Source organism: Thalassophryne amazonica, chromosome 3 (genome assembly GCF_902500255.1).
Source record: "Thalassophryne amazonica chromosome 3, fThaAma1.1, whole genome shotgun sequence".
NCBI lineage: Eukaryota > Metazoa > Chordata > Actinopteri > Batrachoidiformes > Batrachoididae > Thalassophryne > Thalassophryne amazonica.
Window position 1 is genome coordinate 30,351,638 of NC_047105.1, and position 13,979 is coordinate 30,365,616.

General features: G+C 42.7%; 1 protein-coding gene across 1 annotated transcript in view; it reads right to left on the reverse strand.

Annotated features, from left to right (window-relative positions):
* LOC117506476 (protein-glutamine gamma-glutamyltransferase 2-like) overlaps window positions 1–13,979 on the reverse strand; it is a 54,747-nt gene that overhangs the window by 28,131 nt on the left and 12,637 nt on the right. Inside the window, exon 6 of the mRNA XM_034165971.1 lies at window positions 12,928–13,105. Within this exon, the coding sequence (XP_034021862.1) occupies window positions 12,928–13,105 (178 nt within the window). The remainder of the gene's footprint in view (window positions 1–12,927; window positions 13,106–13,979) is intronic.

The window sequence follows — 13,979 nt, forward strand, 5'->3', positions numbered from 1 at the left end:
TTGACACTGCACAGGATAACGAGCAACAGCACATCCTGTGGCTGCTCTGATTGCTCCATTCTGGCAAGGGAGGATTTGGTTTCCGATGATTTACAAGCTCCTCAAGGGGGAACCTTGCGCTCATCCCGGAGAGGAAGAATTTGTTTGTCACAGTTACAGGGGAGGATTGGCACCTCACCCAGAACGCCTTCGCGTATGTGTGGCCATTGAAGGGCCGGACTCCTTGTTAAGTTCTGGTGACCAGGCTGTTGTTCAGACTATCCTTAACTCCGTGCGCTTTCTACTGGGGCTTTGTATGGCAACAGATGGAAGCTGTTTGCACGGTGGTGTGAGAACCAAAGTTAGACCCAGAGCATGCCTGTGCCTATTCTACTCAATATTTACAAGAACTGCTGGAGAAAGACTTTGTCACTACCTTGAAGGTTATGTTGCTGGCAATCTCTGCCAGGCACTCTACGTTGATGGCCGGTCAGTGGGTTCACATTCTTAGTGTCTCATTTTTTGAAAGGTGCTCTACGTTTGCGGCCTCCAAGGCTTGCACGCGTACCTTCATGGGACCTTCCACTAATCTTGGAGGGTTTAAGCTTATCTCCTTTCAAACCAGTTGAAAGTGCTGATCTTAAATGGGTGTCAGTGAATACTGCCTTTCTACTTGCACTATCTTTGGCTAAGCAGGTGGGAGAGCTCCATGCCCTATCAGTCGCTGAGGACTGTTTGCTATGCAATTCTGATGGATCTGGGGTTACGCTGTGGCCTAATCCATCCTTTTTACCCAAGAAAATTTCAACCTTTCATGTTAACCAGCCAGTTTCCTTGGCTGTGTATGCCCCGCATTCTGATCCAGGATTATCTGTCTCAGGTTCCCTGTGTCCTGTCCGAATGTTGAAGCAGTACATTAGTGCGACTGCTGGGATTCGGAAAACAGATGCCCTGTTTGTGTGTTACGGTGATCACAAAAAAGGCTGTGCTGTCTCAAAGCAGTGACTTTCACATTGGGTTGTGGTTGCCATTTTACAAGTATACAAGTCCAGGGGTCTTCAGCCTCCTAAAGTTACGTGCCATTCCACCAGAGGGGTCCCCACCTCCTGGGCTGCACTGACAGGTGTTCTTTGAGTGATATTCTGCTGCTGCTATGTGGGCTTCATCCTGTACCTTTGCCTGCTAGTACAGACTGATGTGGCCGCTCCTCCTGCGGTGACTTCGGCGGTGTTGTCTGCCTCCACTCCCCACTGCTGATGCTAGGTGAGTGTGAGCACTTCGTGACCTTGTTTGGTATTAAGTCATCCAGGTGCTAAAGCACTGCCCTCTGGCAGTCAGTAGGAATGAAATAGAACAAGAGTTATGAATGTAACGTAAGGTTCTATCAATTCCGGATGACCGCCAGAGTTGATTGTCACTCAGAAGTCTTGCAAGTTCATTCCGAAAAGAAGTGAGCCACGTGGGTGGTGTCTGGCTATAAAGACAACCAGTGATGTCACCCAGGTCACATCCAGTTGCGTGACTTTGTTGGTATATATTCTCGACCTCTCTGTGCTTGCACACTTGTAGTTATAGAGGTGCTAAAGCACCGCCCTCTGGCGGTCATCCGGAATTCATAGAACCTTAGTTACATTCGTAACTGTCATTTTCATGACTTCTTCATGTGGGGGAGTTCAGACTTTTGAGGGTTTACTTACATCTGGATTTAATAGAAGATGCTGTGGATGGTTCCTGTAGTTTAGGATGGTTTGGATGAGGTATGTAAGTGGTGGACATCTGTTATTTTACATTCTTTTTCAGGGCGGCCACATGGGCGCCTGGGGTCACTACACCTGGGTTATTATTATTGAATCTGTGACTTTGCATATTCACCAGAAGGTCTCAGGTCTGGACAACAAGTTACTTTTAATTTCTTTTTTTTAGGGTGGACCAACATGTCTGGCTACCCACTGTTATAGGTGGCAAGCCACTGTGATTGTTCTTGTTTATGTGGCTATGGTGTTGGTGACTGGCAGAGGAGCTGAATTTTTCTGAGGTAGACCTGGAACATCGGAGGTATGGACCTAGGGACATGCTTGGGTTTCATGGTTGTTTTTTGGTGTGAATTTGCGTTGTACATCTTTTGTGGTATGTATCATGTATCATCTTGTGGTGCGACTATGCAAAATCAAATATTAAACTTGGACTGTTATTTATGCTTTGGTGCATGCCATTGGACATAGGGGTGCACGATTGGTATGGATTTGGGATTGGCACTGGTGTGGACGTGCGCCTGGTAAGTAAGTGGCTGACGTAGTTAGCCACACAGACACCGTGTGGCTAAGAGGGGGGAGTGTCGAATAATTATTTTTCATTAATTAATTTGATTAAGTGGTTGCAAATTGGGCTTCATAAAAAGATAAACATGTTAAATCGATAAAGGAATAATCCAAATTATATTTTCGGTAGCTATGAACTACTTCGCCAATGGAGACCAAAATTTTACAATTGCTATAATAATTTGTGAGGGCATATTTGGATGGTTGTTATACCACGATTGTATTAGTACAATTTCAAAATTATTGGGAGGAGCTTAAAAAGACCTTGAAACATTTATCTTGGGAGAATCAAAAATAATGGATGGAATTTCAGGGGGATTATACTACCAAGTTAGTGAAGGTTTGTGCTGATTCATATTGGTATGAGGGGGACATACGAGGTCTGTTAGAAAACTATCCGACCTTTTATTTTTGCAAAAAATATATGGATTTGAATCATGTGCGCTTGCATCAGCCAAGCTTGAACCTTCGTGCGCATGCGTGAGTTTTTTCACGACTGTCAGTTGCGTCATTCGCCTGTGAGGCCACTTTGAGTTAGCAGTGGTCCACCCCCCTCGTTGGATTTTCATTGCGAGGAAAATGTCTGAACGATTTGGAGCTTTGCTGCATCAAATTTTTCCAGAACTATGAGAGAGAGCCAGGTGGAAACCATTCGGAAGATTCAGACGGCTTCAGGGATGATTCTATGGGGGATCACACAGATTAGGAGTGTTACAACCGGTTTAAAGACGGCGCACAGTGTGGAGGGCGCCCGCGGTCCGAGCGGTGATCGACAGGCTGAAACAACCAGATCATTTCCAAATTGAATGCTGTGTTGATCCGGGACGTCGTCTGACTACCAGAGAATGGCAGAAGATGTGCACATAGCATTTTTTCGGCACATTCCACTGTTACAGGAGTTTTTGTCATGGAAAGAGGAGCGGCGAAAAGTGCTATGTGCCACATCTTCTGCCATTTCTCTGGTAGTCGACGACTCCCAGATCAACACAGCATTCAGTTTGGAAATGATCTGGTCATTTCAGCCTGTCAATCGCCGCTCGGAGTGCAGCGCGCCCTCCGCCATTGTGCCCGGCTTTAAACCGGTTGTACACTCCTTAATCTGTGTGATCCCATAGAATCGTCCCTGAAAGCCATCTGAATCTTCTGATGGTTTTCCACCTGGTTGTCCTGTCACAGTTTCTGGAAAATTGATGCAACAAAGCTCCAATCGTTCAAACATTTTCCTCGCAATGGAAAAAAAAATTCCGATGAGGGGGTGGACCACTGCTCACTCAAAGCCTGCTCACAGGCAAATGATGCAACCGACAGGCGTGAAAAACACACGCATGCGCACGAAGATTCAAGCTTGGCTGATGCTAGCGCACATGATTCAAATGCCATATAGTTTTTGCAAAAAACAAAAGGTCGGATAGTTTCTAACAGACCTCGTATATTAAGATATACCCTTCCAAAGATTGGAATAGAATATCAACCATCATTTCCTTATTGCTTCATTAACTACTATTAATATGATGGGAAGGGACTTAATTCAGTGTTCTAGGGATTATAGAGCGAAAATGAGGCTTGTTAATATTTTACATATAATATTTGAATAATATGCCAGTTCAGTATTTAGGGGGTGCCTGATGAATCTAAATTGGTGATTCTAAATTGCAAAATGTAGATGGAATCAATTATGTTTATTTCAATGTGCAAAGATGAGTAATCTGACCAGAGACGTTGTGAGTGGACTGTATGAATAATTCTCAGCTATCTTATTGATGGCTCATATATATTCTAGTATATTATATATATATCATGGGAACCCCCCGCAGTCTAAGTCTATAGCAGCATAACTAAGGGATGGTTCAGGTCACCTGATCCAGCCTAACTATAAGCTTTAGCAAAAAGGAAAGTTTTAAGCCTAATCTTAAAGTAGAGAGGGTGTCTGTCTCCCTGATCTGAATTGGGAGCTGGTTCCACAGGAGAGGAGCCTGAAAGCTGAAGGCTCTGCCTCCCATTCTACTCTACAAACCCTAGGAACTACAAGTAAGGCTTTTCAGGGAACTTTTAGGACAACCTGATAATATGAATTACAATAGTCCAGCTAGAGGAAATAAATGCATGAATTAGTTTTTCAGCATCACTCTGAGACAAGACTTTTTCTAATTTTAGAGATATTGCGTAAATGCAAAAAAGCAGTCCTACATATTTGTTTAATATACGCTTTGAATGACATATCCTGATCAAAAATGACTCCAAGATTTCTCACAGTATTACTAGAGGTCAGGGTAATGCCATCCAGAGTAAGGATCTGGTTAGACACCATGTTTCTAAGATTTGTGGGGCCAAGTACAATAACTTCAGTTTTATCTGAGTTTAAAAGCAGGAAATTAGAGGTCATCCATGTCTTTATGTCTGTAAGACAATCCTGCAGTTTGCTAATTGGTGGTGTGTCCCTCTGGCTTCAATGGATAGATAAAGCTGGGTATCATCTGCGTAACAATGAAAATTTAAGCAATGCCGTCTAATAATACTGCTAAGGGAAGCATGTATAAAGTGAATAAAATTGGTCCTAGCACAGAAGCTTGTGGAACTCCATAATTAACCTTAGTCTGTGAAGAAGATTCCCCATTTACATGACAAATTGTAATCTATTAGATAAATATGATTCAAACCACTGCGCGCAGTGCCTTTAATACCTATGGCATGCTCTAATCTCTGTAATAAAATTTTATGGTCAACAGTATCAAAAGCAGCACTGAGGTCTAACAGAACAAGCACAGAGATGAGTCCACTGTCTGAGGCCATAAGAAGATCATTTGTAACCTTCACTAATGCTGTTTCTGTACTATGATGAATTCTAAAACCTGACTGAAACTCTTCAAATAGACCATTCCTCTGCAGATGATCAGTTAGCTGTTTTACAACTACCCTTTCAAGAATTTTTGAGAGAAAAGGAAGGTTGGAGATTGGCCTATAATTAGCTAAGATAGCTGGGTCAAGTGATGGCTTTTTAAGTAATGGTTTAATTACTGCCACCTTAAAAGCCTGTGGTACATAGCCAACTAACAAAGATAGATTGATCATATTTAAGATCGAAGCATTAAATAATGGTAGGGCTTCCTTGAGCAGCCTGGTAGGAATGGGGTCTAATAGACATGTTGATGGTTTGGATGAAGTAACTAATGAAAATACTCAGACAGAACAATCTGAGAGAAAGAGTCTAACCAAATACCGGCATCACTGAAAGCAGCCAAAGATAACGATACGTCTTTGGGATGGTTATGAGTAATTTTTTCTCCAATAGTTAAAAATTTTATTAGCAAAGAAAGTCATGAAGTCATTACTAGTTAAAGTTAAAGGATACTCGGCTCAATAGAGCTCTGACTCTTTGTCAGCCTGGCTACAGTGCTGAAAAGAACCTGGGGTTGTTCTTATTTTCTTCATTAGTGATGAGTAGTAAGATGTCCTAGCTTACGGAGGGCTTTTTTATAGAGCAACAGACTCTTTTTCCAGGCTAAGTGAAGATCTTCTAAATTAGTGAGACGCCATTTCCTCTCCACCTTACGGGTTATCTGCTTTAAGCTGCGAGTTTGTGAGTTATACCACGGAGTCAGGCACTTCTGATTTAAAGCTCTCTTTTTCAGAGGAGCTACAGCATCCAAAGTTGTCTTCAATGAGGATGTAAAACTATTGATGAGATACTCTATCTCATTTACAGAGTTAGGTAGCTACTCTGCACTGTGTTGGTATATGGCATTAGAGAACATAAAGAAGAATCATATCCTTAAACCTAGTTACAGCGCTTTCCTGAAAGACTTCTAGTGTAATGAAACTTATTGCCCACTGCTGGGTAGTCCATCAGAGTAAATGTAAATGTTATTAAGAAATGATCAGACAGAAGGGAGTTTTCAGGGAATACTGTTAAGTCTTCAATTTCCATACCATAAGTCAGAACAAGATCTAAGATATGATTAAAGTGGTGGGTGGACTCATTTACATTTTGAGCAAAGCCAATTGAGTCTAATAATAGATTAAATGCAGTGTTGAGGCTGTCATTCTCAGCATCTGTGTGGATGTTAAAATCGCCCACTATAATGATCTTATCTGAGCTAAGCACTAAGCCAGACAAAAGGTCTAAAAATTCACAGAGAAACTCACAGTAACGACCAGGTGGACGATAGATAATAACAAATAAAACTGTTTTTTGGGACTTCCAATTTGGATGGACAAGACTAAGAGTCAAGCTTTCAAATGAATTAAAGCTCTGTCTGGGTTTTTAATTAATTAATAAGCTGGAATGGAAGATTGCTGCTAATCCTCCGCCTCGGCCCGTGCTACGAGCATTCTGGCAGTTAGTGTGACTCGGGGGTGTTGACTCATTTAAACTAACATATTCATCCTGCTGTAACCAGGTTTCTGTAAGGCAGAATAAATCAATATGTTGATCAATTATTATATCATTTACTAACAGGGACTTAGAAGAGAGAGACCTAATGTTAATAGACCACATTTAACTGTTTTAGTCTGTGGTGCAGTTGAAGGTGCTATATTATTTTTCTTTTGAAATTTTTATGCTTAAATAGATTTTTAACTGGTTGTGGTGGTCTGGGAGCAGGCACCGTCTCTACGGGGATGGGGTAATGAGGGGATGGCAGGGGGAGAGAAGCTGTAGAGAGGTGTGTAAGACTACAACTCTGCTTCCTGGTCCCAACTCTGGATAGTCATGGTTTGGAGGATTTAAGAAAATTGGCCAGATTTCTAGAAATGAGAGCTGCTCCATCCAAGTGGGATGGATGCCGTCTCTCCTAACAAGACCAGGTCCGCTAACAAGACAGAGCCGCTCAGGACGCGCAGCAAAAAAAAAAAAACACCTCCGTTTGGAACCATTCAGAAGATTCAGACGGCTTTCGATGGCTTTCAGTCGAGTGAGTATCCGAGAAATTGTGTAACACCTGGACATGCCCCAACATGTCCTGTGAGACTTCCAAGACGGAGGTGTTTTTTTGCTGCACGTCCTGAGCGGCTCCGTGCCGACGCGCAAAATCCTCTGCACGTCTTTCATTACAAAATCTCCTGTAACAGTGGAATGTGCCGCAAAAGTGCTATGTCCAGCTCTGTTGCCATTTCTGTGGTAGTCACATGTCCCGGATCAACACAGCATTCAGTTTAGAAATGATCTGGTCGATCCAGCCTGTCGAATGGCCGCTCGGCACGCCGCGCGCCCTCCGCCGCTGTGGGCCGTCTTTAAAAAGGTTTTAACAGTCCATAATCCACGTGACGCTGACAGAATCTTCACCGATATCCAACTGAATCTATCGAATGGTTTCCAACTGCCTGTCTCTAACAGTTTCTGAAAAAAATTTCATGGAGCAAAGCGTCAGTCTCTCAGCAAGTTCTCAGACAAAAGAAATCCGAAGGGAGCGGTGGACCAGTGCTCACTCAAAGCCTGCGCACAGGCGAATGATGCAACCGACAGGCGTTGAAAAACTCACGCATGCGCACGAAGGTTCAAGCTTGGCTGATGTAATCACACGTGATTCAAATCCATATAGTTTTTGAAAAAAATAAAAAGGTACGATACTTTTTGGACAGACCTCGTAAAGACGTGCTGCGAGATTGGCTATGATTTTGGTATCAATAACGTAATAGATGACTGAGTTGGTAGAATATTTTGGCAAGTGGCTGGGCTGGTACCTTGACATTATTTAATTCAAACTGACTTGACTTTAGCAGTACCTGTACTGGTCTGGTATAAGACATTTGTTTGTCAAATGCATCACCATTGCTTTAGACACCAAATTAGGGGTACCTTTTCCCGTATCAAATGTTACAGCACTCTTAACAAAACGATACCCATAATTTCCCCTCCTGAAAAAGATCCTGGAATAGGACCCTGGAAGAAGACAAGAAAGAAAACTGATGTGTTCTTACTGCCTAATTAAAATGTTATGCTGCTAAGTGTTAACACATATAGGTCACGGTTCTTTTTGGATATGAATTCTGTGTTTTATTTTTCCTTTTATCAGTTAATTTTTAATTTTGATTCACTGATATGCTGTCTAGATTTTCTGTATGATAAACTCGGCAATGATGAATCCTTGCTGCATTTAATCTGTTAATGAAGTCCTGTATACATCATTTTGCTATTGATACAGGTACTGCAATGAAGTACCTTTCATGATGTACATTAAAAGATTCCTGCGACACTTGATGAGCTCCCTATTTTTATTGTTATTATTGCCTTCGTAACCTTTGTATCTGATCTTTTCTTTATTCCATTTGATATGGGAATGTAATAATCATTTGTTGTTGGTTGAGTGCAGAATTATCTAATAGATTAAACTTTGGGAAATTGATGGGGAGATAATTCAATTCACATTCAATTATCCTATGAATTTAAAGATCAGTGACAATTTGGACGTGACACCTTCAATGGTAGTTCCCTTCCACATCTTGGTGCCCCTGCCTTGTTGGCATGTTGTGTCAGGTGAGTATGGAAGGTGGGATGGCTTATGATGGGTAAGATCCCACCTCATAACTCAGGACAACCTAACAGGCACATCATGATTACTTTGATGTCACAGTGATGTCTCAGTGTTCACGGACAGGCACCTCCCTACCTAACTGACCTAAATAAACCTTACGTACCGGCCCAGGCTTTGCGTTCTCAGGGTGCAGGACTACTTTGTGTCCGTATGGTGAAGAAGTCTGTGGTTCACAGAGCTTTCTGTTACCGTGCCCCTGTGGAATGATCTCCCTGCATCAATAAAACAGTCAGATTCTGTGGAGACATTCAAGTCCAGACTTAAGACGCACTTATTTTCCCTTTCATATGGCTAGCATACTGGCATAGTATAGTTCTACACTTTTTACTCTTTTAAATTAATTTTATTAGGAAACGGAGTGTGCGGCAGCCTCAACTTTACCTAAATTCTGTGTCTTTTAGTGAAGCTTAGGGCGAGTGGCCGGCGATCACCTTAGTATTTCCTGTTTTTCTTGTTGTTTAATGCTGACAAATTATACTGTATTTCTTGTCTTTCTGATGGCTGATTGTGCTTTTTATTCTCTCCGTTAAAGGTGCAGCTCCATCCAGAGATGGGTGTAGTAATTGTGCTGGAGACTCTCCTGTCCGGTGCACCAACAGTATTTCCTGTATATTCGCTTTGTGAATTGTTCTGTAATTTTTGTGTGTACCCTGGCCCAAGCAGAGGGTCACCCCTTTGAGTCTGGTCTGCTTGAGGTTTATTCCTCAGAGGGAGTTTTTCCTTACCACTGTTACTCTGGGGGTTAGTAAGGTTAGACTTTACTTGTGTGAAGCTCCTTTAGGCAACTCTGTTGTGATTTGGCACTATATAAATGAAAATAAATTGGAAAAAAATTGAAAATTGAGTTAAGTGAAGGAGTTCAAGTACCTCGGGGTCTTGTTCACGAGTGAGGGGACGATGGAGCATGAGATTGGCTGGAGAATCAGCGCGGCAGGGGCGGTATTGGATTCGCTCTACCGTACTGTTGTGACAAAAAGGAGCTGACCCAAAAGGTGAAGCTCTCGATCTACTGGTCAATCTTCGTTCCTACTATCACCTATGGACATGAGTGTTGGGTCATGACCGAAAGTACTACAAGTGGCCGAAATGGGCTTCCTCAGGAGTGTGGCTGGTGTCTCCCTTAGAGATAGGGTGAGAAGTTCGGTCATCCGTGGGAGGCTCGGAGTAGAGTCGCTGCTCCTTCGCGTTGAAAGGAGCCAGCTGAGGTGGTTCAGGCATCTGGTAAGGATGCATCCTGGGCGCCTCCCAAGGAAGGCGTTCCAGGCACATCCATCTGGGAGGAGACCCTGGGGAAGACCCAGGACTAGGTGGCGAGATTATATCTCCACACTGGCCTGGGAATGCCTCGGGATCCCCCAGTCAAAGGTGGTCAATGTGGCATGGGAAAGGGAAGTCTGGAGTCCCCTGCTGGAGCTGCTGCCCCTGCAACCCGAAGCCGGAAAAGCAGTTGAAGATGAGTGATGAGTGAGTGAGACCCTGACTCACTACGTGGGCACTGTAAGGAAGCATCAGGATGGGGTCAAATGATGGTTATTTATGTGCCTACACGTTTGGCGGAAAACTGATTTGATTGGAATATTGGATAATACATGTGAATTGAATTTTACCAAAATGACCTTTATTATTGACATGATAGACTCATGTCAAAAGGGGGCGTTGTTAGCTAATTCCTTATTTTATGTTAGTTATCAAGTGTTATCTGTTTAAAAGTGTCTGGAACCTGGTTTAAAGTTTCAACAAGAGAAGTTTCACTTCTATTATGTATGTGCAAGTTTGAGATAAAGGGATGGCTCCCCCTGTTGGTGAGAGCAAGTAACATTAGAAATGTGAGGCTAAACCACACCCACTCTAATGCCCACCTAGTATAAAAGTCTTGTACAAGCTATGTACGTGGTCTCTTCACAAGATGGACGCTGTCTGTGAGGGAACCAGGCTCACATGACCATCAATAAACTCAAAATGAGAACTATAATGGTTTGGTTCTTGGAAAGGGGCAGTATTTTACATAAAGAACCAGGGGAAATTACAGTACTATGCTGCTTTTACATACCACTGAGTTTCAATTGTGTGGCATTTGAATAATAATGGGTTTCAAATACTATGTAGTATCAGTAGATTGTAGATAAATGGTGATGGTATATTGTCATGTTTTATATTGAGAAGATGGTAGTTGACCTCATCTGTCAGGACCTTACATCCTGACAAATACCTAAGAAAACAGCTTTGGAAAAACAGAAATAATACACTGATATAAAATCTAACACATAATGAGGTGAGGTTAAGTATGATGTTACATGGAAAGATGTTGACTCAAAGAGACGTTTGCATTTTTGTGTTTGCCTATTTTAAGTTTAAATATTCTCTTTCAGTGTGTGAAAGCAGAACAGGTTCAAGGTTCTTCAATGTTCCAACAAGTTTCAAACTGGACAAAACCCAAGAAAATATTATTTACCATGTTAGTAATTAATATTTTTGATCTGACTTTATTGCATAAGTAAACTTTTTTAAACTTGACATTGCAATCCTCATTTTTACAGAATAAGACATGGTAAGAGGACAGTGTAAGTCCTCGGACCAGCAACTCTGTATTTTCACACAATGCTACGGTCTGTTCTGTCCAAATGCATTACCCGTAGTGCTGTATCTTGCACGTGCGCAGTTCAATAAACTCCAGAGTTGGTGCCTTGCAACTGAGCGTGTGCCTTGCCTGCAGTATATTACAGTGTGTCAAACAGCTGAAACAGGAGTAATTTATGCTATAATTTACTGAAATCACAGCCGATTTATCGTATTTTGATTGAGTTAACTGACGCTGCTTGTAACATACACACATACACAGAAAATCCACTCTACTGTAAGTCGTCTAGATGCATGAAGACCTGTTCACATGAAACGCTGTCGTGATTTTTGGCTGGACTGAGGAACTACACCGAACTACAGAAAGTCTTTTTTTTTTTCTTTTTTTTTATGAAAGTCCGAAGTCAGTGCACAGCATCACTGGACTACACGTTACACTGGAACACCAAAATGTAAGTCCCTTTTCTGTTGTTTAGAAATTAATAAAGTGGTCCTGAGAGAGAAAGTCAGTTTTTCCATGAAATATATGTCCCACCATTGATCTCCATTTGCATTTTGATGCATTTGCATCACCACTTTCACAGTGGAGTCGAGTGGAGGAGGATATTTTTTCACAAAAGCAGATCAGATCGAGGCTCGCATCTCTGTACCTTCTAGTGGTTGGTTGTGACTGAAGGGCCTACTGCTGCTCCAACCCACTGCTGCCCATTCCTCCACCTGTTCCACACAGGTCTCCATTTCGCTAACTCACTCCAACAGGCTTTGCATTTCCGTGGTAAAACAACTATGGTTGTTTTGGGAGAGCAGGTTCACCGTGCGGCTAACTGCTCCATCAGCCAAACCGGAAGTCCAAATCTAATCCTTTTAATGCACATAATGCCCGGCACTTATTTAAGGCATTTATTTATTTATGTCAGACAAAGTTTTGATCCAGCCATTTAATGAGGCAGGCCCCTATTCAAGGCCGAGCATTTAATCAAGGAAATACGTTATGTTTGATTTGACTCTGAGATTTTTGTGTTGCAGTGAAACAAGCAAAAAATACCCTGCCGCTTATAAGTCAGAAACCACGGTTTCTTTTTCTTTTTTAACACCCTATTTCTTAAAAAAAGGTAAATTGTAGGTGTCATAAATAACAATACAAATACCACACAGAATGAGGAAGGAAGAATATGTTGGTTTCTTTAAAAAAAGAGAGAATCTGATCACAGCCACTTTATAATATTTCTGAAATAACATTTTAAGAGTAAAAAGAGCTCATAAAAAGTTGACATGATAAAGAATAACTGCTCATAAAACAAAGTTTACTTGATGGTTTTCCTTAGTAAGTGGAAGCATGCCCCCCCCCCCACACACACACACACACATACACACACACACACAACACACAATGATCTGTCTTTTGGCTTCTCTCGTTTTTCTTGGGGCCGTCACAACAGATCCACTGTGGATCACCATTTAGATTTGGCACAAACGTTACACCGGATGCCCTCTGACATTACTCTTAATTGCAACCATGATACCTGAACACATGACTCCGGCAAACACCCAGCACTGTCCGTACTTGATGGGTTGGCACTCTGTTTCGAACCACTTCTTCAAGATTTCATAGCTGCCGTTCCAGTGCATTGGCTTGGTGAATGGACAATAGGGGCCTCCCCAACGACCATCCAGGACACCCTTGTCATTGTCACAGTTGATCTGGCAGACAAGGTGGACAGATTAAATAATCCAGGACAGAAAATAGGACAGAAACCTACCATCAAAAGGAATGTTTAATTTTAGAGAATTCCAATGTGATATATGGGGTGCATGTGACATATGGGGTATATAAAAACTATAAAATGTGGTTTCATTTGTTTTGTTTTGTTTTTTAGAGAAAACATCATGACAAAATGAGGCAGAGGAAATGTGATCCTGCTCAGAGGAAGCCCGGTACCCCCATCTGGAGCCAGGCCTGGATGGAGGGCCCATCAGCGAGTGCCTGGTGGTTGGCACAGCCCAAAAAGGCAACGTGGATGGACCTTCCATCTCCACCTAGTGGGCTCACCACCCACAGGGGGAACCGCTGGTGTCTGGTGCGCTGTCCCATGGGTGGCAGTGAAAGTCGAGGGCCTCGGCGGACCAGACCTGGGCAGCAGGGGCTAGCACTGGGGGTGTGGAAGGTCATCTCGCTGTGGGGGAAGCAGCCGAATCTTGTGCGGGCGGTGGAGCGATACAGTTTAGATCTGGTGAGCCTCGCCTCCATGCACAGCCTCGGCTTCAGAATCACTCTCCTTGATGGGGCTTGGATCTTATTCTTCTCTGCAGTTGCCTAGGGTGTGAGGCCCCGGGTGGGTGTGGGGATACTCAGGAGTCCCGGGCTTAGCCCTGCTACGTTGGAGTTTACCCCGGTAGACGAGAGGGTCGCCTACCTGCACCTTCGGGTAGCGGGGGACAACTCTGACTGTTGCTTGTGCAGCCCAGTCTCACGTTTTTGTTTTTTTTCATGCTCCCGTGACGAAAAGTCAAATTTTCGTGACGGAGCTTTTTTTAACTCACTATTACTAACCCTATTCAGACCCACAACCCTAAC